The sequence below is a fragment of the Geotrypetes seraphini genome, chromosome 19, assembly GCF_902459505.1.
Source record: "Geotrypetes seraphini chromosome 19, aGeoSer1.1, whole genome shotgun sequence".
Classification (NCBI taxonomy): domain Eukaryota; kingdom Metazoa; phylum Chordata; class Amphibia; order Gymnophiona; family Dermophiidae; genus Geotrypetes; species Geotrypetes seraphini.
Window position 1 is genome coordinate 40,614,992 of NC_047102.1, and position 18,377 is coordinate 40,633,368.

Genomic DNA, 18,377 nt, shown 5'->3' on the forward strand with positions numbered 1-18,377 from the left:
CGATGACGCCAAACTAAGTAATGTAGTGTGCAAATGCACAACGGACGAAGATTCAATGCCCGACAACATGATGCACGACCTACTCCTACTGGAGCGATGGTCTAGGACATGGCAACTCAACTTCAATGCCAAAAAATGCAAAGTTATGCACCTGGGCAGCCAAAATCCATGCAAGTTTTATATCCTTAATGGCGAGATCCTAGCAAAAACAGTAGCAGAACGAGACTTGGGGGTAATCGTCAGTGAGGACATGAAGTCTGCCAATCAAGTGGAGCAGGCTTCGTCCAAGGCAAGACAAATCATGGGCTGCATACGAAGGGGTTTCGTCAGTCGTAAGGCGGAAGTCATTATGCCATTGTATAGATCCATGGTGAGGCCCCACCTGGAATACTGTGTGCAATTCTGGAGGCCGCATTATCGCAAGGATGTGCTGAGACTGGAGTCGGTGCAGAGAATGGCCACCCGGATGGTCTCGGGACTCAAGGATCTTCCATACGAAGAACGGCTTGACAAATTACTGCTATACTTGCTCGAGGAGCGCAGAGAGAGGGGAGACATGATCGAGACGTTCAAGTATCTTACGGGCCGCATCGAGGCGGAGGAAGATATCTTCTTTTTCAAGGGTCCCACGACAACAAGAGGGCATCAGTGGAAAATCAGGGGCGGGAAACTACGAGGTGACACCAGGAAATTCTTTTTCACTGAAAGAGTGGTTGATCGCTGGAATAGTCTTCCACTACAGGTGATTGAGGCCAGCAGCGTGCCTGATTTTAAGACCAAATGGGATCGGCACATGGGATCTATTCACAGGGCAAAAGTAGGGGAGGGACATTAGGGTGGGCAGACTAGATGGGCCGTGGCCCTTATCTGCCGCCTATTTCTATGTTTCTATGTTTTCTTTGAAGTGAGCAGAAAAAACACAAACAGGTTTCTGTGATCGTGAAGATCCGCCACTTCCCTACAAAAAAAACAACATACAGAAATAAATTTTCCTTTTTAAAACACACGAACACATTCAGCTTCATAAACCCTTCAATGACCCCTGGTAATAAAAAGTGTGTGTGTGTCTCTCTCTCTTACCGTGGAAGATCCTGGCTTTTCCAACATGTCTGTTGCTTTGGCGTCAGCGGCGGCTTCATAAAATTCAATATCTGAAGTATTATCCTCTGGTAGTTCATAGCCTACATCTTCATTTTCTGTGTCCAAATCATATAGCTTTTGAGCATTTGGAAACTGTTGTATTTCAGAATCGTGCGTATGGCAGCGTGTCAATGTGTTGAGAGGAAGAGGTGATCTGCGAAAATCTGCTGAGCAATCTCCGGGCCCATTTCCACCCCCCAGTTAGTCTACTCCACTCAACTGGTTCGCACACTGAGTGGGTCTTTGGGTGTTGTTCCTGGGTAGTTGTTTTGGGATCTCTTCCAGTGGTTTGTCAGTATCTCCTTCTGGTCCAAGGAAGGAAACTTTGTTAACCTTAGCACTGACCTACAGAATATGTTTGTAACAGCGCTGCTTGTGTGGCATTAGTCTATGTAGTGATCGAAAGAAAAAACCAGACCTTTGCACATTTTTGTACTATATGGTGGGTATATGAGGAGATTCACATTTCCTGCACAGCTAAGTCCTTGTGAAGTTACCTTGTGCTGTATTTGACATCTAGCAAAGTCTCTGTTTGGAAGAAAAGATCTCAGCTTAAAAATGAAGTGGCCAGAAGTTATGGTAAAAGCAGATAGCGTAGCTGGTTTTAAGAAAGGTTTGGACAAATTCCTAGAAGAAAAGTCCATAGTCTGTTGTTAAGACATGGAGGAAGTGTCTGCTTGTCCTGGATCGGTAGCATGGAATGTTGCTACTCTTTGGGTTTTGACCAGGTACTAGTGATCTGGATTGGCTTTCATGAGAATGGGTTACTGGGCATGATGGACCATTAGTCTGACCCGGTTAGGCTATTTTTATGTTATGTTCTCATCTGTAGGGGCCTTTGTTTTCACTTCTTATTTTAATGTATTTTTTTTTTCTGAGAACTTATCAGTGTTTTTTATAATGGGAACAAAAATGGAAGAGAATTAATGTGTGTGGAATGGGGGGTAACTAATTTCTTCAGCTAAATAATTCAATCCACCTCAACTAGACATAGGAGAACTCACGCACCATTCACACACCCTCCAACCAAAAACGTCAAAAGAAAAAAACAGTTCGACAACCTCCTAGCCATTCGAGCTGCAACACTCGACCCCCAACTCTACAACCTATTGACCTCGACAACAAACTACAAAACCTTCAAAAAAGAAATAAAAACCTTTCTATTCAAAAAACACATAAAACCGAACTAACACAATCAGAACTGTCCCAAGCATCACCTGCAACTACTCCATATGTACTTCTGATGTCATGACAATTCAGACAAAATTTATGTTATGTTTGGATTAATGGTTACATATATGAGGTTCAATAAAATAAAATTTTCACTGCCTGTTTCTATTATGACCATTTATTCAGTTTCATGGTTATTACAAAAAATATTTTTTTACATGGGGGGGTGTCAAAAAATTATGGGCCCCGGGTGCCACATACCCTAGGTACGCCACTGGTCTGATATTCCTTTTGTTTTCCCTTTCAAGGGAGAGGGAGGGGGACAGCAACCATTGGGGGGTCATGCCTTAATCCTTCCATCAGAGCACCTTTTTGTACCCTGGACATGATTTGAATCAGGTCTAAATAAAAACACCCTTCTTTTTAGACTTGGGTTTTTCTTCCTCTTTGATTATTGTTTATGGATGTCCTAATTTTGGGCCCTCCCCAATCCTGCTCACAACACACCTCCTTGATTATGCTTGGAAAGTGAGCCCTATTATTTGCCTCTTAACTTGCAATAATGTAATGCACATAAGGTTACTGTGGGAAACATAATACAGTGGAACCTTGGTTTACGAGCATAGTTTGTTCCAGAAGCATGCTCGTAAACCAAATTGCTCATATATCAAAGCGAGTTTCCCCATAGGAAGTAAGGGAAACTCGCTTGATACATACCACCTCCTCCTTCCCCCCCAAGGCTACCGGCGCTGCTCAATTACCCCCCCCGCTCAATTACCCCCCCCCCCGAAATCTCAGAGAGAACAAGAGTCAGAAGGCCTTGAGCATGCGCAGATGCTCAAAGCCAGCCTAGACAAGAGGCTGGATCTTTCCTTAACTCGCACCGGCAAGCAGCAGATGGGGTAAGGAGCTTGTTTGGGAGGGTGGGCGGGTGGATGCCGCTTCCAGCACAAGGGTTCTTGGGGGGGGGCGGTTCTTGGGGGGGGCGTTCACGGGAGGGGGGTGCAATGCCGGTTAGAACGGGGGGAGGTGCTCGTTTATCAGGACATGCTCATTTTGCGAGTTAAGGTTTGTGGAAGTGTTTTGCTAGTCTTGCAAAACACTCGTAAACCACTTTACTCTGTAATAAGATGCAAATACATGCAGAACACCTCATTATTATGTAAATTGAATAACTCAGTGTGTGGTGACCATGAGCTGCACTATTCCAGGAAAACTAATACCATCACAGTTTGCGTTTTTTTACTGCCCAATGAGTATCGGGCCACTAACCCACAGCTCAATGCTTCCAGGTAGCATCTTAAAGGGGCCAAAGTAGAAACTTGCTTCCTCCTCTTACTGTGGATCATTACCTTCGCATATCCCCTAGCATCTCCTCCCCCCTTCCATGGTAGTCTAAGTTGTTCCAGGTTAAAAAGTCCTTGGATGGCAGTTTGACTCTTAGTTGTAGTACTAGAAGACTACCATTAGGGGTCACCAGTGCCATTTTTATCCTTTTTCCAGTAGGGGTAGGAGCAAGTGGGGATTGCTCTTACTCCCAGAGAGCCCCTTAACTACCAGGAATGGCAGGAGGTAGGCTGAGGGGGAGGTGTTCTTCAGGGGGGATACATTTTGGGGATGACAAATTCCTAAAGATGAAACATCTCTGTGGTTTTATTTACTTTTAGGTCATACATCTCCTTTGATATTCTGAGAAGAGTGCTAATGGACTATTTCAAGTATGATGTCTTCTACTGTATGAATATTACAGATATAGATGACAAAGTAAGGACTTTTTAAAATGACTGCATGCAAACAATTATAGTGTGAATTGAAGATCTACAACAGTGTCTTACAAACTTTGTGAAGCCACAGCACATCTGAGATTATAAACCATTTATATTCCATTTTAAACCATATTGGACAGTGGATGATGAATTTTAAATTAAAACTTAATTCCGATAAAACTAAGATTTTTCTGGCAAGTCCCAATGACAAAATTAAGGAAGCATCGATATACTTGAATAGTCAAGATTTCTCTATAGTCGATGCAATAAAAATTTTGGGTGTGACGTTGGACATCTTACTTTAGAAGAACATACTGATCAATTAGTTAAAAAATGTTTTTTAGTTTTATGGAAACTTCGAACCATAAAAAATATTTTGATGCATTTTCATTCCATTTGTTGGTTCAGTCTTCCATACTAAGTATGTTGGACTATTGTAATATTATTTATTCCTCAGCAACAGCAGCAGATGAATCCAGAGACAAGTGGGATAGCACACATCTACCAGCAGGCGGAGATCGAGAACTGATTAACAGGTGGTTCTATTGGATGTCACTCTCCCTGTGTCTTCAGTATTCTCTATCTCCAAGCAGGTGGTGGTCGCTTTTCCACTAGATCCTGGATTCTGGCTGGCATATTTTTATTCTTAGAAACATAGAACATGACGGCAGAAAAGGTCCATGGCCCATCCAGTCTGCCCACACTAATGGCCCACCCCCTAACTACCTCCATGAAGAGATCCCACATGCCAATCCCATCTTTTCTTAAAATCTGGCACGTTGCTGGCCTCAATTACCTGTTGTGGAAGATTATTCCAGCGATCAACCACCCTTTCGGGGAAGAAATATTTTCTGGTGTCACCATGAAATTTCCCACCCCTGATTTTCACCGGATGCCCTCTTGTTGCCGTGGGTCCTTTAAGGAAAAAGAAATCCTCTTCCACTCGATACAGCCTGTGACATATTTGAACGTCTCGATCATGTCTCTCCTCTCTCTGCGTTCCTCGAGTGAGTACAGCTACAACTTACCCAGTCGTTCCTCATACGGGAGATCCTTGAGTCCTGAGACCATCCTGGTGGCCATTCGCTGAACCGACTCAACTCTCCGCACATCTTTTTGATAATGCGGCCTCCAGAATTGTACACAGTATTATGACCTCGGGCTTACGGCTGACGAAACTTCTACGGATACAGCCCATGATTTGTCTAGCCTTGGATGAAGCTTTCTCCATTTGATTGGCAGTCTTTATGTCTTCGCTAATGATCACCCCAAAGTCACGTTTTGCTACAGTCCTTGCTAGAATCTCACCATTTAGGGTGTAAGTCATGCATGGATTTTTGCCGCCAAGGTGCATGACCTTGCATTTTTTGGCATTGAAACTTAGTTGCCAAGTCTTTGACCAATGCTCCAGCAGGAGTAGGTCCTGCGTCATACTGTCGGGCATTGAGCTTTTGTCGGGCACTGTGCTTTCATCTGTTGTGTGGTTGCCTACTATGTTGCATAGTTTGGCGTCATCGGCGAATAATGTAATTTTACCTCGAAGCCCCTCAGCCAAGTCTCTTACGAAGATGTTAAATAGGATCGGGCCCTGCAGCACTCCACTGATCACCTCCATCGTATCGGAGGGTACCGTTTACCACTACCCTCTGAAGTCTACCTCTAAGCCAGTCCCTAACCCATGCGGTTAATGTTTCACCCAGTCCCAGCGAACCCATCTTGCTCAATAACCTGCGGTGTGGGACGCTATCAAATGCTTTGCTGAAGTCCAAATACACGACGTCCAGGGACTCCCCTATATCCAGCTTTCTTGTTACCCAGTCAAAGAAGCTGATCAGATTTGATTGGCAGGACCTTCCCTTCATAAAACCATGTTGATGGGGATCTCGTAGATTCTCCTCGTTCAGGATCGTATCCAGTTGGCGTTTGATTAGTGTTTTCATAAGTTTACTCACTATCGATGTGAGACTCACTGGTCTATAATTCTCAGCCTCCGTCCTGCATCCCTTTTTGTGGAGTGGAATGATGTTAGCCATTTTCCAATCCAACGGGACTCTTCCTGTACTTAGGGAAAGATTGAAGAGCGCAGATAATGGTTCTGCCAGGACGTCACTCAACTCCCTGAGCACCCTGGAGTGTAGTTTGTCCGTCCCATAGCTTTGTTCACCTTGAGTCTTGATAGCTCTTCGTAAACACTGCTGGGCGTAAACTCGAAATTTCGAAATGGGTCTTTCGAGTTTTCCCTCGTTGGCAGCTGAGGGCTGGATCCCGGCGCCCCGCAAGTGAAGACCGAGCAGAAGTATTCATTTAAAAGTTTGGCTTTGTTGGAGTCCGATTCTACATAGTTCCTGTCGAGTTTCCTAAGACGTACTATCCCATCTGTGTTTCTTTTTCTGTCATTAATATACTGGAAGAAGGATTTATCACCCTTCTTGATATTCTTCGCAAGGTTCTCCTCCATTCGGAGTTTAGCCTCCCTGACTACTGTTTTGACCGCTTTTGACTTGGCTAGATAGTCTTCCTTGGATTCTCGCTTCCCTGATTGTTTGTAGAGGATGAACGCTCTTTTCTTCTTTTTTATGAGGTCTTCTGTTGAGATTATTCTCGTCAGGTTTAGGGGTGTTTGGCTGAGCGGTGCCAACTTTGGGAAGTACACCTGGGCCCCCCCAGGTCCCTACTCCACCCTCCTCCTTTGGGATTGAGGTTATTCCTGGTTCTTTATTTTTCTTCTTTCCCTTACAAAAAAAAAAACCCCCTTTAAAACCAGTGTGCTGCAGCTGGATGGCTTTTCTGGCTGCAACTACCAGCCTTAAAAAAGGTGAACTCGGGTAAGAAAAGGTTTTATTTTCTAGCTCTCATTCTGCTTGCTGGTTTGGTTGCTGCAGTGTCTAAGAAAAGGGTTTTGTTGGCTGCTGGTTTTGATTTGCTCTGCAGTTCATTTTTATTGTAATGGCGGCAGAGGCAGCTAAATGGTGTTCCCGCTGTGGAAAGCGGTGAACACCATTGGGCCTCTGTTCGGCGGGGTGCGCAGACGCAGTGGGTGAGGAACTGCAGATCGTGCCTGAGAAATTGCTTGTTTCCCGCGCAGTTGAAGGTCGGCCGACTTCTCCTGCACTCGCGGCTGCTTCCGTTCCGCTTCAGTGCACATCGGCAGCTGGGCAGGCAGTCGGCGGTTTTTCTTCTTCTGTTGCCGTTGCAGGCTGGGTTTCTGGGCAGGGACAGATTCTTTTGACGCAGGCTCCTGCAACTTCGGTGGGTTTTTCCCCGGAGTTTGTTATGTTAATGCATAAAGCTTTTTGATGCAAAGCTTTCAGTCTGCGCAGCAACGGGCTGGTGATGTGGATCAGTTACCCGTTCTACATGCCAGTGGACCTCCTCAGGAGTTTCAGGCGGCAAAACGGCGCAGGATAGCGCCTCTGGACGGAGGGGACCCTCTGTCTGACTCCGCCTTATCTCTTGCTCTTCCAGATTCTCTGGAGAAAGGTGAGGTGGCGGATTTGGAATTTGAGGATGCGCTGGCTAGGGAAGTCTATGATCCTACAGCGCTCCGTCTTTTTCATAAGGAGGAATTACCATCTTTTATTTCCAAAGCGCTACAGGGCCTTAATATCTCTCAACCTGATCCACACGCGCTAGGGTCGGCTAATCCTCTTATGGCGGGCACGAGGACAGCTAAAACGTTTCTGGTTCATGAGGTGATGCAAGAACTTATTTTGGCTCAATGGACCACGCCTGAGGCTGGTCTCCGAGTCGCTAAGGCTATGCGTCATTTGTATCCGGTTTCACATGACGAGCTGGATAAATTTAAGACCCCCCATGGTGGACGCTTTGGTGGCTGCGGTTACCAAGAAGTCTACCTTGCCGGTTGAGGGAGGTATAATGCTCAAAGACATTCAGGATAGGAAGATTGAGTCTTCACTTAAGCTGTCTTTTGAAGTAACGGCGGTTACCCTACAAGCAGCGGTGTGCAGTTCGTATGCGGCGCGGGCTTGTTTGCAACGGGCTCAACTTATGGCAGATCAGATGATGGAGACGGGGGTTTCAGTTGCACCTGACTTCCCTGATTTGGAGACGGGTTTAGCTTATTTGGCAGATGCCCTCTATGATATTATTCGCGCTTTGGCGAAACAAATGTCTCTTTCTGTTGTTTCTCGCAGATCATTGTGGCTCCGGCACTGGGCGGCTGATGCGGCTTCCAAGCTTAGACTGGTGAGGCTTCCTTTCAAGGGTCGTTTGTTATTTGGAGACCATTTAGAAAAATTGGTTAAAGATTTTGGTGATACCAAAACGCAGAGGTTGCCGAAGGATAGACCTAAAGCCCCTTTGAAAGCTCTGTCTGCCAGATTTTGCTTCAGGGTTGTTAAGAGATATCGGCCTGGAAAGCCATCTTTTCCGCCTTCTTACGGCTCTTCCTATAATTCTAGGCCTAGGTTTTCACAAAAGAATTCCTTTCGTCCTACAAAACCCCAACCTGCTCAACCAGCCCGGTCTCACATAATTCACAATGGCGGGATGTTGGCTTCCTCCGTCGTGTCCATAAGGGGGTCGGCTGTCTTCCTTTCTGGCGGAGTGGGCCAAGATAACGTCTGATCAGTGGGTATTGGACATAATTCGAGAAGGTTACAAATTAGAATGTTCCTCTCCCATTGCAGATTCTTTCTTGGTCTCCCCTTGTACACGGGCGGCCAAACGAGAATCGGTACTGGTCATCCTTCAAGTTCTTTTGGAGATTGGGGCCGTGATTCCGGTTCCTCCGGAGGAAAGGGGACAGGGCAGATATTCCATTTACTTCATAGTGCCCAAAAAAGGGGGTTTGATCAGACCAGTCTTGGATCTGAAGAAGGTCAATCGCTTTCTATGGGCCAGGCATTTCTTAGTGAGGTCGGTCGTTGCGGCTGTTCAGCCGGGGGAATTCCTTACGGTGCTCGACCTCAAGGAAGCTTATTTGCACATTCCGATCTGGCTGCCGCATCAGAAGTATCTTCGCTTTGCAATTCTTGGCCAGCACTATCAGTTTTGAGCCTTGCCGTTCAGCCTCGCCACGGCTCCACGTACGTTCTCAAAGGTCATGGTAGGGAAAGGGATTCGGGTACATCCTTACTTGGACGATTGGTTGATCCGGGCGTCTTCCAGGCAAGAGAGTTTGACGGTGACCTAAAGGGTGATATCTCTTCTTCAATCTTTGGGGTGGATCATCAGTTTTCCAAAGAGCTCTCTCACCCCTTCCCAGTCGTTGGAGCATCTGGGCGTGCAGTTCGACACGAGTCTGGGGAAGGTGTTTCTACCCAAGGACCGGGGAGCCAAGTTGAAATCTCAAATTCGCCTGCTTCTCCAATTGTGCAGACCGAGGGTTTGGGATTATGTGCAAGTACTGGGCTCAATGGTGGCGGCTCTGGAAGTGGTGCCCTGGGCTCACTTCCACAAGAGACCGTGGCAGAAGTCGCTTCTATCTCAGTGGTCCCCCGTGTCTCGGGACTACAATCGGCATCTTCAGTGGGTGCCTCATGCGGCACTCAGCATGCACTGGTGGCTCAGCGAGATCAATCTGTTCAAAGGAATGCCTCTTGCGACATCGGACTGGATCATCGTTACAACAGATGCCAGTCTGCTAAGTTGGGGAACTTGTCTCTGGATTCATCTGCTGCGTCTAGAGGAAAGAAAATTAACAGGTAAGAACATAATTTTTCCTTTGGAAACTTGCAAGAAAACCCTTTAGACTTCGAGTTGTTCAAAACTCAGCAGTTCGATTTGAAAAAATGGAAACATTAGTCCTTATTTTAAAAAATTGCATTGGTTGCCAATTGAGGCAAGAGTTTTATTTAAATTTATTTGTATCTGTTTTAAATCATTATTTGGTATGGCACCTGCCTACCTGGTTTTGCATTTTTCTTTGGACTGTTCTAACATATCCACACGTCTAATTCATCTGTTCACTTTTCCAACAGTAAAAGCTTGTAGGTATAAAAGATTTTTTGATAGATGCCTTGCTTTTCAAGCTTGTTATAACTTCAGCAGGGACAAAATTGCTGTGAGTCAGAAAAAGCACTGAACTATAAAAGGAGACAGACTGACTCAGTAATCTACACAACCTGAGAGGAGGGCTCACTGTACAAAAACTTAGCTCAGAGAAATAAAACTCTGAAGAGGGAGAGGTAACCCCCTCTTGGGAAAAGAGTTTATCTTCCAATCATTGCTTAATCAATGTTAAAAGCGAGACCAACTCAGAGGTGTAAAAATGTTTCAACTAAATTTATATCACTTAATTGCTTAATTGAAAATACTGTATGCATATAGGTCAAAAAGAAATTTTCTTGCATTCAGGTTGCCACTGATACTTTTAACTTAGCTTGACTTGGTTTAGAAAGCAAAAGCTCATCAGGGTCCAGACGCGGCCCCGTTTCGGTGTCTGCTTCAGGAGACCCCGCCAGAAAAGAGACTTAATTCTGAAGTAAGGTAACAACTATAGCACTGCTCAAAAGTAATCTGTAATGCAAAAAAATAAATATATGTCAAAAAAGCTATAGATATGGGCTAAGGACTTCACAAGACCACATACCCAAGCTGAATAAAAATACTTTACAACTACCATAACAGAAAGGAGCACAACAGTGTACATACCGTGCAAAAAGTGAAAAAGAATTCCATGCAACAAAGAACGCCGGCACCCGCTCCGATATTTAAACCAGAGGGGGGAAGGCAACCGGACGTAATATGACATCATGAAAAACGGATGACATCATGAAAAACTCTGACATGAGCAAAAAACTCTGACGTAAGCAAAACTTCAAAAATATGCTGAGCAAGCCAACGGGACTAGAGGAAAGCAACCCATTCAATCTCGTTGTTGAGGCCGTTTGGGTGGAGAGTGTTCAAGTTAAAAATCCACTTCTGCTCTCTCCTCCACAGCATCCGCGCTGTATCGCCACCCCTATTATTACAGTACCGATCCAGTACTGTAAACCTCAGATCTAACAAGGCATGTTTCTTGCTGTGCCAATGGTGTACCAGGGGGGCTTCATGCACAACAGTGCATATGCGGCTCATGTGTTCACTGATACGGAGCTTCAAAGAACGGGTCGTACTTCCCCCATATTACAGCTGGCAAGGACAAGATATGGCATAAACTACATGGTGGGAGTCGCAGTTAGTCTCATGCTGGGTGTACTTGAGTCGTGAAGGTAATGACATTTGATGAGTAGTAACACTAAGTTGGCACACTTTACAATGTCCACATGGGGAGTGCTGACCCCTCACACGGTTAGGAACCCCTGGTCTCAAAAACTGAGAATGTGTAAGTTGTTGTCTGAGGTTAGGAGATTTGAAAAAGGCAAATCTGGGAGCTTCATGAAAAGCATCATGGTACTGCATGATAGACCAATGTTTTTTAATTATTTTCTTAATTTGAAAAGCATGGAAGGAATAGGGTAACACACGAACTGGCTTCTGATACATGATGCGCTTGTAATAGCAGAGAGCGATTGGCATATAAGCCACGTTTATAAGCTTTCTTGAGCACTGTAGGGGGATAACCCTTCACTAAAAATCTTTGTGTAACTTCATCCGCTCTGTAGACATATTCTTCCACCGTGGAACAAAGTCTTCTAAGACGCAAAAATTGTCCAGTGGGTATATTGTTCCTCAGGTGTTTAGGGTGGAAGCTATCATACTGTAACAGATTGTTTGAAAAAAACGCCCGATTGGGTAGGAAAAGTGAATCGAATCAAAAAATCAATAGGACAAATTGAATCAAAAATTTTTTTTCCCTGAATCAGGCAATTTTAGCCTGTACTCATGGTAGAGAATATAGGTGAATTGTATAGGCTAATTGATAATGCAACACTTTTTATTTCTGTCTTTCTCTGAGTCAGAGTTTTAGCCAGCATTACTTTGCAATTCTGTTTTTTAAATATGTTATCCCTTGCATTCACTGTACAGTATTTTGCCAAGTAATATTTTGTTATTTCAGAATGACTCATTTGATGCAAAAAGCTAGGGGAACTGGTTCACTTGGCTGAGTAATCGGACTTGACATAGTTCCGATCATAATAGATGTTGCATATTTTATCTTCCTCATTCCATTTTTGTTTTAGTACATGAGAATACATGTTGATACTTTCATGGAAGGTGTTTCATGTTATGTAATGTTAAAGAGATTTATTGATTGTGCTGTGTTATTGCGCTATACTAGAAAGAATGGTTCTGATTTTCAAAACTATGTCACCGGACAGGAAAGGCTCTTGCCCAGTTATATCATGAAGGCAGTACTTAACCAAATAGTGCCGCTGAATATTGCTACTGACTGCTATCCATTTAGTACTAGGGAGATTTGGGGATGAATCCGGAAATTATTCAGTAATAGTGCTTGGATAGCTAACTGGATGTGTTGGACTACATATATCCCCTCTTTTACAAAGCTGCACTAGTGTTTTTAGTGCCAGCCGCCGGGGTAACAGCTCCGACTCTCATATAATTCCTATGAGCGTCCGAGCTGTTACTGCCATGGCCGGCGGTAAAAACATTAGCCTGGCTTTGTAAAGGAAGGGGCTAATGAGTACCTGGATAACTTCTGGGCCACTGATTATATGGATATTGAGTGCTGGTACCTAGATGGTTGTCGGTACTGAATATCCGGACCTAATTCTACTGATAATGGTCAGTGCTGTCAAAAATAGTGACTGCTGCAAGCTGAATATCAGAAGGGAGTGCTTTTACATCTGTGATGTGTAAAAATGCTGTTTATTTGCATTTTCCAGTACTGCCTATGAATATTTTTTTTGTTTGAAAGATGACGATTTTATATGAAAAATAGAGAAGCCTTTAAAGAGATTGCTTTTCATGTCCTTTTAGATCATTAAGAGGGCAAGGCAAAATTATCTTTATGAACAGTATAAGGCAAAGAAGTTGGATGATGATCAGGTACTGGAGGATGTCCTGAATGCTTTAAAGGTGAGCTGTATACCAAGCAGTTGTTTTATTTTTATTAACTATGCAGGACACTTTCTCTGGATTAGTTGAAAGTCTAATTACTAATGGTGTTTGTGCATTTTCAAGTATAAGAATCAGGTGAATATTACTTTTTAAAAGTAATCATTAGCAGATTACTTTCTGAAAGCAATATCCAGCAATATTAGGCCCATATTCTATAAATGACGCACTACTGACACCTAAGTTAAGAGCAAAATGCCATTTAAAAGACCTTTTTTAAAAGAATTTTCAAGGTGCCGGAATCACGCCTACAGAGGTGGATTTATAACACCTAATGCGACTGTAGGCGCCAGGAGTGGCATTAGGCACCATAAAGCGTCTCCATAGGCACGATTCATGTCAAAGATAAGCACTGTAAATGTAGACCTTGAAAACTCTGGCCTACATTTCCCAAAGGCGCAATTCTCTAAATAATAATAATAATAATAATTGTATTCTTATAGACCGCCAAAGCCATAGTAGTTCGATGTCACGTGATTGACACATGTTCGGCAGCCGCCAACGATGGTGCTGTTTCTGAATTCTGTAAAGTAAGGAGGCTGTGGTGACTGCATTTGCTACTTCTATGGCACAAAGCAGATTCCAGAAAGAATAGAAGGAAAGTGCCAACAGAACAAAAGAAAAAGTGTCCTATATCAACCACAGACTCCTAGAAATATTGTTAGCAATTAGGCTACATGAAGATGAATAAAGATCACATTAACATTGGCCTGTTAATACATTTAACTTCAGACCCCGTGATCCCCTTCTTAATCATTCCAAGCATTCTGTTCGCCCTTTTCGCCGCCACTGTGTATTGCGCGGCCGGCTTCATCGTCTTGTCGACCAGTACTCCCAAGTCTCTTTCCTGGGGGGTCTCTCCGAGTACTGCACCAGACATCCTGAATTCGTGTACAAGATTTTTGTTACCAACATGCATCACCTTACACTTATCCACGTTAAACTTATTTTGCCATGTCGCGGCCCATTTCTCGAGCGTGTTTATGTCCTATTGCAGGTCTTCACAGTCCTCCTGCATCTTCACTGGTCTGAATAACTTCGTATCATCTGCAAATTTAATCACCTCGCTCGTCGTTCGAATTTCCAGGTCGTTTATAAATATGTTGAAGAGCACAGGCCCAAGCACCGAACCCTGCGGCACTCCACTAGTGATGCTTTTCCAGTCCGAGGATGTGCCAGAAAGAATTGGCATGTGTGTATTTTATAAAATGCATGCTGCTGAGATATTGGCCCAGTATTGGCCTCTATAGGTAACCTTGTTTAAATTAATTTCTTAACAAATTAAGGAGGGAAATTAATAACGTGGGTTACCGTTAAGACAGGTTATTTTACCACAAGTTGTGCTATTTTTAACTTAGGTTCTCATTGCATACAATAGGACCTTATGGTAGAATAATCCATCTTAATAGTACTTAATAACTTCCTCCCTAAATCTCAATTGTAATGATATTTTGAAAAATAAGAAGATGGATTAGATCAGGGGTGTCTTTAAAAGCTCTCCTTTACTTCATTTCCAATTTTTATAGGTTAATCTATAGAAACTGATTGTATGATAAACCTCAGTCAGCAATAGAAGTGTTACCCTAAATAGGAAAAGCAAGTGCTACATCTGTCTGCATATTTTAACCCAATATGATTTTTTAAAAATGTAATTACCTGTATTTATTTATTACCGTTTATAACCTGAAAAACAGGTCATACCATTCAAAGCAGCAGACATGACATACATAAATGAACAACTAAAAAAAAATCCCCAATTTTGTTAAACAAAGTGAAGTTGTAACCTTATTTATTTGGTATATTTGTGTAGCCTTTTTCTGCTAAACTAAATGAGACGCCTGACCTGGATAAAAAGCAGATGCTGGAAAGAATTCAGAATGGAGTAAGAGTTGCACTTGAACCATTAGAAAAGGCAATGCAGCAAAAGGTCCTTCCAGAGGATGTCAACAAATATACACAGGTGAACGTTGCCACTTTTCTGAAGATATTTTTTTTGTGCTTCGAACAAATAAAATGACAGCAGTATATTTTGTTCTAATCATTTCCAAGCTTGCTATGAATTCCAGGCTGTTCTATATATCTTATACACGATGACTCTCTCTTTTCTATATATAAAAAAAGGTGTGGGATATCTATACAAATGGGGAGTGTGTGGTGCAGTGGTCATCCCAGGACAAGCAGGCAGTTATTCTCACATATGGGTGACATCATCCACGGAGCCCCGATGCGGACAGCTTCGCAAGCATACTTGCTTGTAGAAAACTTTAGAACTTTCGAGTCAGCCGCACTGCGCATACGCGAGTGCCTTCCCGCCCAGCACAGGGCGAGTCTCCTCAGTTCTCAGTTTTCTGCGGAGCCGAGAAGTCTGTACTTTGACACTCTGCGTTGAACTTCGTTCGCTTCGTGCCTTCGTGTGTTCTTTTTAGTCGCAAATCGCTGTGTTACTTTCTTTATTTTCCTTTAAAAAAATACCCAAAAAACAAAGAAGATGACTTATTTTAATTTTTCTTCAGTGACTGACTGGCGGGCCAGGGCGCGCAGCCAAAGCCTACAGGCTTCGACTTCACAGCGGCTATCTTCCCTCCTAGGTCCCGGCCAGGCACGGGCTTCCAGAAATGTAGCCACTGCCAGCGTCCGATTTCTCTCATGGACCCACTCCGCTGGTGCCTCAAGTGCCTTGGGCCTGCCCGTCATCCGAAGTCGTGCGAGCGCTGTGCTACTCTTCAACCTCAAGCCCTTCAACATCATTGAGTTTTAGTGGAAACATTCTTCAGCATGAACTCCTCGGTGACCTACGAATACTCCGGGTAGTACAGCCCACATAAATAAATAAATAAACAAATAAATGCTCCCACCATCCCATTTTGGTTAGCTTGGAGGTCACCCGTATGCGAGAATAGACTGCTTGCTTGTCCTGGGATAAAACACAGTTACTTATGAAACAGATGTTATCCAGGGACAGCAGGCAACTATTCTCACAACCCACCCACCTCCCCTGGTTGGCTTCTCTGCTAGCTATCTGAACTGAGGAGACTTGCCCTGCGCTTGGTGGGAAGGCACTCGCACATGCGCGGTGCAGCTGACTCGAAACTTCTAAAGTTTTCTACAAGCAAGTATGCTTGCGAGGCTGTCCGTGTCGGGGCTCCGTGGATGACGTCACCCATATATGAGAATAGCTGCCTGCTGTTCCTGGATAAAACCTGTTATGGTAAGTAACTGTGCTTTAAAGCTGCAGCCTCGGCACCCTGCAGTTGGGCTCTTTGTGACCCTGAGCAAGTCACTTGGTCCCCCATTGCCCCAGGTATATTAGATAGATTGTGAGCCCACCAGAACAGCCAAGGAAAAATACTTGAGTACCTGAATAAATTAATGTAAATTTTCTGAGCTCCTTGAGGAGAACAGTACAGAAAATTGAATGAATGACTAAATAAATAAATAAAATTCCCATTCTGTAACAAAAGTCATTCAGATATTTATGTTTTATAGGTGCTTTTGGAAGAAGCTAAGGATTTACTGTCTGATTGGCTGGACACCAAATTTGGCAGTCTGGTGACTGACAATTCTATTTTCTCCCAACTTCCTAAGTACTGGGAGGGTGATTATCACAGGGACATGGCTGCACTAAATGTAAGTATCCATCCAGTATATCGTTCTACTAGAAAAAAAAAACAGATGTTTAGTTTATTTAAAATTTGGTATGCTGCTGATTTTTGTCAGGTTACACTAAAATGATTTACAAAGTAACCCAAGTTTCCAAGTTTTTTTCAATCTTGATATCCCGCCTATCGTAAAATGTCTAAGCGGCTTACAGTTTAAAAAAGAAGAAGAAAAGGTAGTGTTAAGATGATACATGAAAGTGAGGGAAAAGGGGGAAAGAACAACAGTAGCAAATAGAAAAGGGGGAAAGGGAAAATGCACAAGTAATATGGATTAAAAAAAAATCACCTCAAACAAGGGACACTGACTTCCAGTGTGTTTGAAGCATGCATGTCTTCAAATATGAGAACCAATTTATTAGTGCTTACACTTCTGAGGACTACAGTAACTTCATTAGATTGAATAAGGTGCCACTGGCCTCTGGTTGCTATTGCAAACTTACCCAGCTACCCTGGTGGAAGTTCAGAGGTGAGCACAGCGTGCTGTGGATTCTAGAGTGCCCTTCTGCTTGAATGAATCGGCTGCAGTGGAGAACAGAACAACAAGCACCACATAGTCCAGCCATTTAAAAAAATCAAAAAATGGGGGGTAACGTGGTAGGTTAATAAGGGGGTCCTTTTTACTAAGCTGTTGTAGTAGATGACCTTAGTGTGCCATTATGTGGATCTTCCTGTGTACTAACGTCATTTTTACCACAACTGTAATAAAAACTAGAGAATGGCACGGTGACAAAATTCATCACCGTTCCCGTCCCCGCGGATAACCGCGGGAAATAATCCCATGTCATTTTCTAGTGTCTATTTCAACCTCAGTCCTTCTACACCAGCATTCTTCAAAGCAAAGCTTGCGGGTCAGTGATTGTGCCCAATTATATGATTCTTCCCTCTCTCCTTAAAGAATGAGTTGAAGATGGTTTCCCGCGGTTATCCGCGGGGACAGGAACAGTGATGAATTTTGTCACCGTATCATTCTCTAACAACCCAATTAATGATTACCGTTATATACTCAAATTTAAACTGAGATTTTGGGGCCCAAAAAATGGGGATCTCGGTTTATATTCAGGTCAGCGCTGATCTGCCCCCCCCCCCCTCCTGAACCTGTTGTAGGCTTCTGCCAGGCCTGCCGTGAGACCTGGTGGTCCAGCGCTGGCCGGGATAGGAGGGATCCCTCCCACCTGCTGTCCCAGCTGATTCTAAGAATTTTTATCTCTCTCCCGTGTGTACCTTTAGTATCGCTGGTGGTCCAGCGGTGAACTGCAGCAGGAGCAACCTTCCTTCGCTCCTGCCTGTGCAGAGCCACTAGCTGATTGGTTGCTGCAAGTTCTCTCATATGTAAGGACTACATATCCTGGTTTTCCTCAAGGAAAGCAAAGTTACTTATCTGTAAGAGATCTCCTGAGGTAGTTGAATTAGTCCTCACAAAATTCATCTGCTTCTCCAGTATACAGTAGCTATGTATAGAACTGAGGCAGTGATGCCAGTGCAGGAAGATCTGCATACATGTTCATTGTGCTAGAAAGCTCCACCAACTTGGAGAGCTTTGTTTGCAGTTTTTCCATCCTGGTCTCCTTCAGGTGACCTCAACCATACATGCTAATATCCTTTTGTCCTTAGAGAAAACTTACTACATGTTTTCCCTAATTAGATTCATGCCACTACCCTT

General features: G+C 43.7%; 1 protein-coding gene across 4 annotated transcripts in view; it reads left to right on the forward strand.

Annotated features, from left to right (window-relative positions):
* Window positions 1–18,377, forward strand: part of CARS1 (cysteinyl-tRNA synthetase 1) — a 146,272-nt gene that overhangs the window by 57,003 nt on the left and 70,892 nt on the right. For all 4 annotated transcript variants that reach the window (XM_033928484.1, XM_033928483.1, XM_033928481.1 and 1 more), the window contains 4 exons: window positions 3,978–4,074; window positions 12,921–13,019; window positions 14,869–15,018; window positions 16,545–16,685. In XM_033928484.1, coding sequence (XP_033784375.1) covers window positions 3,978–4,074; window positions 12,921–13,019; window positions 14,869–15,018; window positions 16,545–16,685 — 487 coding nt within the window. The remainder of the gene's footprint in view (window positions 1–3,977; window positions 4,075–12,920; window positions 13,020–14,868; window positions 15,019–16,544; window positions 16,686–18,377) is intronic.